The sequence below is a fragment of the Eptatretus burgeri genome, chromosome 6 (genome assembly GCF_056783735.1).
Source record: "Eptatretus burgeri isolate ZD-2024b chromosome 6, Ebu_testis_v1, whole genome shotgun sequence".
Taxonomy (NCBI): domain Eukaryota; kingdom Metazoa; phylum Chordata; class Myxini; order Myxiniformes; family Myxinidae; genus Eptatretus; species Eptatretus burgeri.
In genome coordinates, this window is record NC_140966.1 from 22,656,144 (window position 1) to 22,667,341 (window position 11,198).

At 38.4% G+C, this 11,198-nt stretch overlaps 1 protein-coding gene across 1 annotated transcript in view; it reads left to right on the plus strand.

The window, feature by feature from the left end:
- The window catches only part of LOC147024395 (transmembrane protein 178B-like), a 312,790-nt gene extending 307,059 nt beyond the window's left edge, over nucleotides 1-5,731 (plus strand). Inside the window, exon 4 of the mRNA XM_085884279.1 lies at nucleotides 4,416-5,731. Within this exon, the coding sequence (XP_085740405.1) occupies nucleotides 4,416-4,675 (260 nt within the window). The 3' untranslated portion in view covers nucleotides 4,676-5,731. The remainder of the gene's footprint in view (nucleotides 1-4,415) is intronic.
- The last annotated feature ends 5,467 nt before the right edge of the window (nucleotides 5,732-11,198 follow it).

Consider the following 11,198-nt stretch of genomic DNA (forward strand, 5'->3'; position numbering starts at 1 on the left):
GTTCCATGCACTGGATCACACCCACTATGCTAGGTGGATACCAGTGCACCTGAAGGACATGGCCGAACTCACCATCAAACACCCAGATGTAGCCAGGAAATTCAGGGAAAGCCACTTCACCGTTCAGAAAAGATGGCCGTTCAGATGGCCAAGAGCAGTTTGAGGCTTTCACCAGAGAGTGTCTGTTGGACAGAACAAAGGCAGTGGACGCACCCATTCCTCGTAACAAGCTGAAGGTGTTCAGCACTTCCACTCCAAGAAGCCAGAGCATAGGTCAGCAACAGCTCGCCTCCATCAAGAATGACAGTGAACTCTTCGCACGCCTGTACATTGGCTGCCAGACGAGGGATGGAAACCTTGAGGAGTTCTTTTGTCACAAGAATCAGGCATGTCCTCCTGCATTGTCTGATGGTGGAAGCCTCTGCACTGGTACCAAGAGTGATCTCCTCACATGCTTGGAAGAAGTCTTCGACGCAAAGACAGAGACTCCTGTCACGACCTGTATTGTGCTTGATGGAGCAGCCATCGTCCAGATGCTGAAGTCGGCTGCATCAAAGACCTTTGAAGAGTATGCACAACAGATCTTCATCCCATATATGTCCACGAATCTGCAAACAGTGTCACGCCTGGATCTGGTCTGGGATACTTACCTTGCTGATTCACTGAAAGGTAGTACACGTGCAAAGCGGAGACAAGGTGTGCGGAGACGTGTGGTGGCTGCCGCAGCCATACCAGGAAACTGGCAGAACTTCCTACGAGTGGACAGCAACAAGACCGAGCTGTTCAGGTTCCTCTCAGCAGCTCTCATGGAATGGTTTGATCAGGAGGACAAGCAACTCGTCATTACTGATGGAGAGGCAGTGCTCAGCAAGCCACACATGTACTTGTGGCAATGCTGAACTTGTTAACATGACACTGTTTATGTACACGTATCTTCAGTACCGGTATATACCTAGCCTCAGATACCAGTACACCTAGCCTCAAATACTAGACCATGTAGCATGTCAGTATTATACCTAAGACATTTACAGAACTAAGACATACTTTTCAAAGTATTGTGTTGAATCCAATATTTGCCGAGATAATTTCCAAATAAAATTATATAACAGACTGTGATAGATAATATTAAGTTGAAAATGGTACCATTGGATTCCTTGCCCCCAAAAACATACATTTATATACCAGAATCAAGTCAATAGCTGCATTACATTCAGAGATAATCGCAAATGTAGATTTCAAGTGGCGGCCATTTGGAAATCCAATATGGCGGACATAAAGAGAGAATTTCAAGTGGCCCAATATCTGAAAATGTTCGCAACATATTAATGCACATTTGTGCCAAATTTGGTGCTTGTATCACAAAATGCACAACAGGTTTGCTCTGCTGCTACACTATTCCAAATAACAATTTTTTCGACAAACATTAAAATCATTATTTTATTTCAATTGAATGATATACACTGCCGATCAGAAGTTTTAGAACACCCCCATTTTTCAGTTTTTACTGAAATTTAAGCAGTTCAAGTCCAGTGAATAACCTGAAATGGTACAAAGTGAAGCGGTAAACTGCTAGAGGTTAAAAAAAGTTTAGGTTACCAAAAACTGAAAAATAATGTAAATTTCAGAGTTGTTAAAAAGGCCCTTTTCAGGGAACAAGTAATGGGTTAGCAACTGCAGCTGTTCTGCAGCAATGGAAGTAAATTAAGCCTTGAAAGTTGATGCAAACAATTCCTACAGGTGTCCCAATTTTTGTTGATTAGTTACAAACCCGCTGTCTGTATAAAAGCAATGTTGGAACAGACTGTGTTGCTACACCCTATTAAACATTATTTAGACAATATTGCACTGTAGGAAGTAGTATATTGCTATCATAATGGTGAGAAAAAGACAATTAAGAAAGGAAGACAGACAGACCATTATAACCCTTAAAAGTATAGGTCTTTCCTTCAAAGAAATTGCAAAGGAACCAAGGTGTCAGTGAGTACAGTTTCCCACACCATCAAAAGGCACTTGGAAACTGGAGGAAACTCTGACAGGAAGAGGTCTGGCAGACCCAAAGCCACAACACAATCAGAAGACAAGTTTCTGAGAGTCAACAGCTTGCATGATAGATAGGTGGCTCACAGGACAGCAGCTTCAAGCACAGCTTAACACTGGTCGAAGTAAGGAAGTCTCAGTTTCAACTGTGAAGAGAAGACCTCGAGCTGTAGGTTTGACAGGTCGAGTGGCAGTAAGAAAGCCATTGCTGAGATGGCAAAATAATAAAAAGAGGCTTGCCTGGGCCATGAAGCACCGCCAGTGGACACTGAAAACTGGAAGAAGGTCTTATGGACCGATGAATTTGAAATCTTCGGTTCATCATGCAGGGTTTTTGTACGCCGTCGAGTTGACAAAAGTATGGTTCCTCAGTGTGTGACACCACCTGTCAAACATGGAGGAGGAAGCGTTGTTGTTGTTGTTGTTGTTGATGAAAACCTAACTAAAAAATAACTCGTAGCGCACACACGAAATTCCCATAAGACAGAAGGAGGGATTCTAACTATAAACACATACTTATCGAAATAACTAAGCTTAGGGACTGCTGTCTGTGTGCCAATGTCTGCTAGATTCGTAACAGTATGTCAGATGGCGGTCTGAGAAAATACCCATTTTTTATTTTCGCTCAATTTTGCCGAAGCGGAATCTCAAAGACTGCTTGGCACTCGAAATTGTTCTTAAATCATAATAGTGTATTTTCACTGAAGTTGTGCACCTCATATTTGATTTGTGTCCTTGACCTACTTTTTTCAGGTTGTAACTTCATTTACAAAAACACTTTTTTGATCATAACTTGAACAATTTTCCTCCGATTTTCATGATCTTGAGTTTTATGGATAGATTGAAGATGGGGACACATTTTCTTCATTTACACTCTATGCATTAAATGTTGACGATCAAGGTCATGTGGCAGTCCAAAAATAATATGGCCATCATTGGATCGCGGGATTGCGATGAGGGATCCCGAATCTGGGGGAGGCTTACCCTTGGCGATTGCTTTGTGATCTCAGATATATATATATAGTTGTCCTGTGCTCATTTATTGTTCAAATGAAAAATGTTCAGTATAGTGGAGATGGGTCCTTGATGGATGAACAGACATATAGAAATAGAAAGGAAAAAAAACCTCAATAAATGCAAAATATATAAGGAACAGTTCACTTCATGATAATGAGTTGTTGATTAAAAGCTGTTCATAGGACAATAAATGATCAGGTATGGGCATAAACAATTGAGAAAGGATAATACAAACTCTGCCCTTGGAGAAGATAAAAAGAAAATTAATTAGAAAATGACAGGGCATCTAATACAGGTAATATTCCTTATTGTTATTGCAATGCTGCACTGTCTACTGTGTATGCAAATTATCTCCATTTTATTTTGTTGCTAAGTGCTGTCACAAGTAGTAATATATTACTGCAATAAATGCAGCCCTTATTTTTACCACCTTTTTCCAACCTAGAATTAAAATATCCAGCAGTGATTCCTCCATTTTCCCTGCAATGACATTGCATGACATTGGAATTTGTTGGTAGAATTTTAAGGCAAAAATAACAAATTCTAAACAGGCTTGAATGACCCTTTGCCAGAAAACTGAACTATTTTAATCTGTTAATAACATGTTTGTCTGACAGAATGCGACTTAGGTAGCATTCTGATTTTCTTTCCTCTTCTGATAGGTGTTAAACTGCATGAGTCGATGTAAAAAAAAAAAAAAAATCCCACAGTCTTTTGTGAAGAGTACGCGAGTTTTCACTGGCACCCTGAACAAATTCACAAATCCTTCCCTTGCTGACTGGTGGAAAGGCAATAGCAAACCACTCAGCATAATCCTTGCCATGAGTCTCTTTTGGCAGCATCGATGCTCTGTCCACAGATCAGGATGAACCAATGAGAAATGATATATCCAGTCTCTGCCAAAACTGTTAAACTCTTTATGGATAAACAATTCCTATTTTTAGGTTTTGCGCTATTTGACAGAAACGTTTGGGTTGGCCTGGTATTCTCACCTGAGTAAATATCTCATGATGCTCGGATCCTGCGTTCAAATCCCATATATTGTAATTTTGTGTTTCTTGTTTACAGATGTCCTTGTAGCTCATGTAAATATACACTGACATCTCCGAATAGCCTCTAACATGTGATATGTTTACAAGCTTCTCCATGAGCCTTATATAACTGTTAAGAAAAACAATGTTACCCGGTTTCCATTTGAATGTTGTCGGAATTTATTTAGTGAATTGGTCACGGCTTATTGATTGCACCTGTCACAGTTGTTTTATGGTCCACAGTTCAGTGTGTTTGAAGGAACTGTTTGATGAATACAGAGTTATACATAACTTTGCATTGTTTCTATATTCTTGTCTTGTTGTCCACAGGCACTTTCTGCATAATATCACTGTGTACCTGCGTGGCGGGAATAAACTTTGAACTCTCCCGCTATCCTCGAGCCATTTACGGCCTTCCCCCTGATGTCACCCATGGATACGGCTGGTCAATGTTTTGCGCTTGGGGTGGTCTGGGCCTCACGCTGCTCGCTGGCTTCTTCTGCACACTGGCGCCCTCAGTGCAAACCCCAGGTTCATCAGGCAGTGCTGTCGGCTCACCAAAACCAAGGCCCGAAAACGGTGTTGTGTGATTGCAGCCAAGGCTGTGATTATATTAAAGACCTGATTGCAAGGCTGGAGCTACCATTTAATATGAACCTGATGTTAATTAAAATTTCAGGACTATTGGAGACGTTTGTCTAAATGTCCATCTTCATCTGTGCATCTAATTGCGTGTTTTAAGTCCAAGCTCTTGAACTGAAATAGCTCATTCAAAAGCAAATGCTGTGAATATGGCATATTTTGAACCTTTATCAGTTGGTTCAAGGAAGTGATGTGGAAGATATGAATCCTAAAATTAGCTTGGGTGTCTTTCTTCCTGAAATATTTATGAAATCTGCATTGCTAGGTAAAGCAGTGTAGCCTAAGGATGAGCCACTCTGCAAGGAGCTGGAACTTTGCAATTCCTAACAGGTTTATGTCCTTATGGCAAATATCCCATCTTAATGACCAGCAAGACAACAAAAGTAGTGCTGTTTTTAAGATTTCTTGCGTGGCACATTGAAAGGAATATTTTTGGACAGAACATTAATTTTGTTCGTGCTTGCAGTCATTTGCATGCCATGCCTGTTGGAAGAAGAATGTTATATCAGAGAAAGATCATGGTATGCATCCTTTAAAGCAGCATTATGCACGCTTGTCCATCCAGAGAAAATGCCATTTTATAAGATTTTGACTAATTATTTCTCTTAGGATTTACAATGTTAGGTGTATAAAACTCATAACCATGTTCTCTTTGATCATGAAGAAGAAAATAGTGCATAATACATAACTGTGGAATGTCACTTTATGTCCCTCATATTAGATGAGAATGTTGAGGTTGTGAGTGAAGGAACATCATTTTAACAGGCCGACCAATTCAAATATGAATGGTTTTATTAGAAACTTTCCAAGGTATTTCTTGAACTTTATGAAGGCTGTCAACCCTAACTTTAAGTCTTCAAAATGGCAGACAAGATACAATTCCAAATTAATGACCACCATAAAATGCTGAATTGGCAATAAAGCATTCAATATGATAATATGGCTGGAAATAATATTACTGTGAGATGAGTCAAAACCTCTGCTGTGGTTTGATATTTCATGAATATTGAGCCATTGATATATATATATATATATATATATATATATATATATATATATATATATATATATATATATATATATATATATATATATATATTACTAGGGCATGCTTTCAGGATTCAAAAAGATAATGGAACATGCTTGCAGTCTGCAAGCAGATAAAATAAATCAATTAAATGAATGAGCGAGCAGTGTAAGGTTTCTATTTATGCGCAGTCCAACCTCCACCCTCTCCCAGCCGAGGGAGTGATGCACCACAGGGTAATCAAATGAATCCACCTATCTGATACCATCGTGAGTGAGTGAATGGCTGGAAAGAGTTTTCGAAATTTTATAATACAGTGGGATCCAAATTTATTTTGTTTTAAATGTCAAATGGTATAAAGTAAAACCACTGTTTACATTATGGGTAGCTAGGTAATGATAAGAGGCAGAGTTTATGATTCCAAGTGGAAGCCAAACATTAAGGGGCAGAGCTTATAAACTAAAATCGAAAACAAACAGTGATTGTCATATTCTTGTCGATGTGCCCACATTTGTAATCATCAAGAACAGCCAATTTAAGTTATCATCATGGTAAGTTAAACACATTCCTTTTTGATACATTGATTGAATTTATATTCGTAACGATTGTTAAATTGGCTGCTGCAGAGATAGCGATTTTATGTCTGGTCTGTTTTCAATTCCTGACCTGATGATAAACTTTTGGATCGGTGATCCACTGCAGGCAGGCCATTGTCTTTGATCACATAACCCTCCATGCGAGACTCCACTGGCCGACATTTGTTAATGGATATTTTCATTTACGGACTGTTTTATGATTTATTTTCAGGAATCTGGACATCAGTATGCATAAGTTCAACTTTCTATTCCACCTTGAATGTATGAAACATTTATATGAGTGAGTGAGTCAGTCATTGAGTCAGTGAATCAGTGGTTATAAAGATATATATGTATGTTTGTGTGTCTGTATATTTGTATTTGTATTCTGGTGTTCTGCCCTAAGGTAGGTTCAGTACTGCCGAAGCAGCTTCTTTGCAAGGGTTATACTGGGTGGTTTGCTATTGCCTTCTCAGTCTGTGTGTGTATGTGTGTGTGTATGTATATATATATATATATATATATATATATATATATATATATATATATATATATATATACATATATATGTATATATATATATATATACATATATATGTATATACGGAAATTCCAGGTAATACAAGAAAAAATGGAGTAAGGCTTTTTGTCTCATCAGTCATCATGTTTATGGCATATGCACAACCAGCATCCACATCTCATTCACCCCTCGAAAAAATCAAGCGAAGAATGCTTATTTGCTGACTTCATGGAGATGCACAGACTTTTTATCATGTAATGAATATTTATTTGTTTGGAAGGCTCATGCCAAATTATATGAACAAAGTGTTATATTTCATATAATCCTTTTAATTGCTTGAAGAATTATGAGAAAAAAGTTCGTGCATTTTTACTTGTCATTGTGAGTCAATCAGGCTGTATTGTTCGTAATGTTTTGGTCTTGCATGGAAAACAACATTATTGCTGTACTTGCCAGTCTTAAAAAACCCTTATCGAATTTTGGGACCAAAAAATAATTGTCATGCTGCAAACCGAGCCAATTTACAGTATTCTTTTAGAGGATTAAAATTAGGTGATACTTATATCATGAAAAGTGTAATATATCAATAAATGGGAAATTATTGTGAAATGAGGCAGCATGCAAAATGCTGGGAAAGTTATACATGGTGTCGCATGAGAGATGTAGGTAAGTAAATGTAGAATGATTTACTATTTATTGCTGTTTATCAATTGCCATTATCATTGCAAGAACTGTCATCTTGATTAGCTCAGCCATTAAAGCAATAATCCAAAGGATATTTCGATATTTCTCACACATCACTTCACAAAATGGAGCAATGTCAATCAATACATGTTTGTTGAAACAGGAATGTATATTCTTTTTACACTCACCTCTTTTTTGAGATTTGACATGATTCCCATTTGTGGTTTAAGTGGTCTGCTACAATTTGCACTGCCCTCATTGATCTGACTAAATTTAACATGCAATGCTAAAGAAGCATATCGCATTGTCATATCATTGGAAGTAAAATGCCAGTGTAGTTTTCCCCTCGTAAAAATTCAAGTTTATAAAAATAATTCAAAACATGTTGCCTGGAGTCGAGTGTCCCAAAAGGCAGTTTGTATGCATTGCCGTATGTCCTAAAGCAGGGATATGACTTTTCACGAAGAGGTGGAATTTTCTTCACCGAATGTATTTTTTTCAAATTGTCTTTTTTTCATATGTTCTTGTTTTTATTTGTCCCAGTAAGAATGAAGAGAAAGGGATATTTTTAATGCATGAGTGTTTGTGAAACTTTATGAGAAAGTTCAGAAGACCCATAAATATTTGCTTATGTTTTTTTTACATTCTTATGCAGAACACAGTCCAGCACAAGTGGCATTCAAAAGGTTTCAGGAACAAGGTATTCATTTGCTCCCTATATTAGCCCTGACTACCTTCAAGGTATGTGTTTAATTCTTACAAAAACCTTGCTGAAACGATGGATGTAAGGATAAGACCAAAAAGTTATGGAAATTGGATGTTCCAGAAGAGGCGGTTGAAAAATTGGTTGTTATAATAGTGATGCGATGAATGATAAGCAAAATTATACAGGCATCGGGTTGAATTCCAGAAGTTTGTGATTATTTAATACTTTTTTTTATGAAAAACATTTCAACAATAATGATATACAGTATAATTTTAACATCCTCTGGTAAAACAAATATTTTATGAAGATCTAAATAGGTGGTTAGAATGAATGCCAGTTGTCATATTAGTTGTGCTGCGGTGAGTAAAACTGCACCTAGGTCAAGGTCATTTCCCAAAATTGTCAAAATTAAATCATGATGAACAAATGTTCACATGAAGAAGAAGGTTATTGAATAAAGTTATGAGCAAATTACTGAATAATTGAAAATAATATTTCTAGCAGCTCGGTATTATTCTTTGAACTTATGCGAGATAGACAGGTCTGCGAGAACTTACGCGGTTGTTTTGCTCATTATAAACTTACAGGGATGATTGTTCTACTTCATTGTTTTTGTTTTTTTTTGCCACAAATTGTTTGTTTGCCACAAATTGTTTTTCAGTTTGAGGTAGTTATGATGGAGAATCACCACAATAAGGTCACCAAAGTAGCTGAAGAACTTGGAATTTTTCAGTGCAGCATTTTGATCATTATTCACGAACCATTGGGCTGTACAAGGTCTCAGTAAAATGGATCCCTAGAAACGTCAGCGCTCACAATCAACAGCAATGGCAAGCAACAAGTTCACTTTGCAACATGTTCATTGTGGATTCTGCAGACTTTCTCACTCGACTGGTGATAAAACGTGGCTTCACCAAAGGAATCCTGAAACCAAATTAAAATGCATATAATGGAATCAATCACTGCCATTCAAATTTTCCACGCAACCCAATCGTCGTTATTTCACTTCATGCTTTTTTCTTCTAGGGGAAGGGGTGGAGAGGGATGAGTGCCAAGGTAATCCGAATGATTGACTAAATTCCTCACTAACCCGCAATCCTTGGAGAATATGTCAGCCTCGTGCAGAAATTGCAGCAATCCACTAAATACATTACCATAGGATGTTGACCGGCAACGGATGATGACCGTAGGTGTGCTAAAAGGGCACCTGTACATAAGGCTCTTATTGCGTCAGCTTCTGTTGTGACTATAGCTTCGGGCAGCAGAATAATGACCCCAACTATTCTCCCCCCCCCTCACCCCCATCTCCTGTACAGCTTAGAACTGGCTCAGGACAGCTCACAAGGGTCACCCTCAATGTATCTTATCTGTTTCGACATTTTTAGTCCCACCAACATAACTGCTGATTCACTGGTGATAAGGGAATGAGTGAAGCAACCGAGATGTGGCTTACAATCTGCAAACTTCGATTTTACTGACATCAACATTGTGCAGGAGAAAAGGAGCAAGTGCATTAAAGTCAAAGAACACTATATTGAGGGGAAAAGAAGTTGGTTTGTATGGGACATTTGCGAGTATCTTGTTCCTGAAACTTATTGAAGGCTGCTTGTGGTTTAAAGGCATGTCACGTTTGTAGGTCCAAGAGAGTTAAAGCAAATTGGCTTGGGGAAGGATTGATATAGAAGAGGCAGGATGGCATGTTAAAGCAAGTTAATTAAATCATTTCGGCAGGAAACCCATTTCATACATTTGGCAGACAGAACAAAATTTTACAAGTCCTCATTAAACAAAAATATGATTCTGTATTGCTTTGAGTGCTGCACATGCATGTACGTGCAACAGACTGGATGGATGGTGTGCGTGCTGCTACCAAGGTCCTACTGCAAAGGAGCCTTGATGTCTGTGCAGCTGATGGCCCCACACCAAGGCCACGGCCACACGGGTTATCATGTTATATTGCAGTGTGGCTCAGGTGTACACTTCATTTTAATCGTGGCATTCATTCCACTTGCATTTTTGTTGCCTAAATGTCAAAATGCACAAAAGGGAATAAACAGCCATGCCGGTAGAACGTAGTAGCTTTGCCTTGCGAAATTAAGTTGCAGCTGAATCATGTTGAATTTATTTGCAGTGAAATGCTCATTATTATTGAGTAATTTGTTTGGCCGATACTTTATATCTCGCACTGGTAGGGGAGAAGAGGAAAAGGGGGATGATGAACTGCCTGTGATCAATGATGGATACCAAGCTGTAATGTATACAGTGTGTTGAGTTGAACATAAACTTAAATGCTTTTCTGATTGATTACAGTAGTCACATGATTGAACACCAATGAAATATCTCCAAAGTTGTTCCAAAGTTTCACCATATTGGGCCCAATTTTATGAGGCAGTACCGCAAGGACCCATGCAGGTGGCAATTGCCACCGCTGGTGTATCAGCGCGATGATGTCACTCCGTCTGATAACTTCACCTGTGACTTGAGTTCTGCTCTTCCTAAGTCAGCACTTTTGCTTTGAGCAAGGAAATGGCATCCGCGAGCTATTCTGTTTAACTATGTACATGATCTGCTCGTCTATGTGAAAGTCAGCCTAGTGTGACTGTCATGTGATTGTGTTTGAACAATTACAGGTGTATCATAGCATTTCTTCCCATGCAACTACTTTTTATATTTTGTTTGTAAAATCGAATGTTTATCATTGTATTGTACTGTACTCCCAGTATGCATTTCTTCCTGGAATTTGTATAAACGTTTTTTTTGTTTTGTTGTTGTTGTTGTTGTTGTTGTTGTTGTTCCTTTTGATGCCTGTAGGCAGCAGATCCGCTGCTTGTGAGTGTCGTGGAGTGTACGAAATGCACATCACTGGGTCCCACAGGATGTATATGGTGATAAATGCTCTGTATATAATTCTGGCAAGGTGAGATTTGTACATATGCCCGAAATGATCATGAAAGTGCAT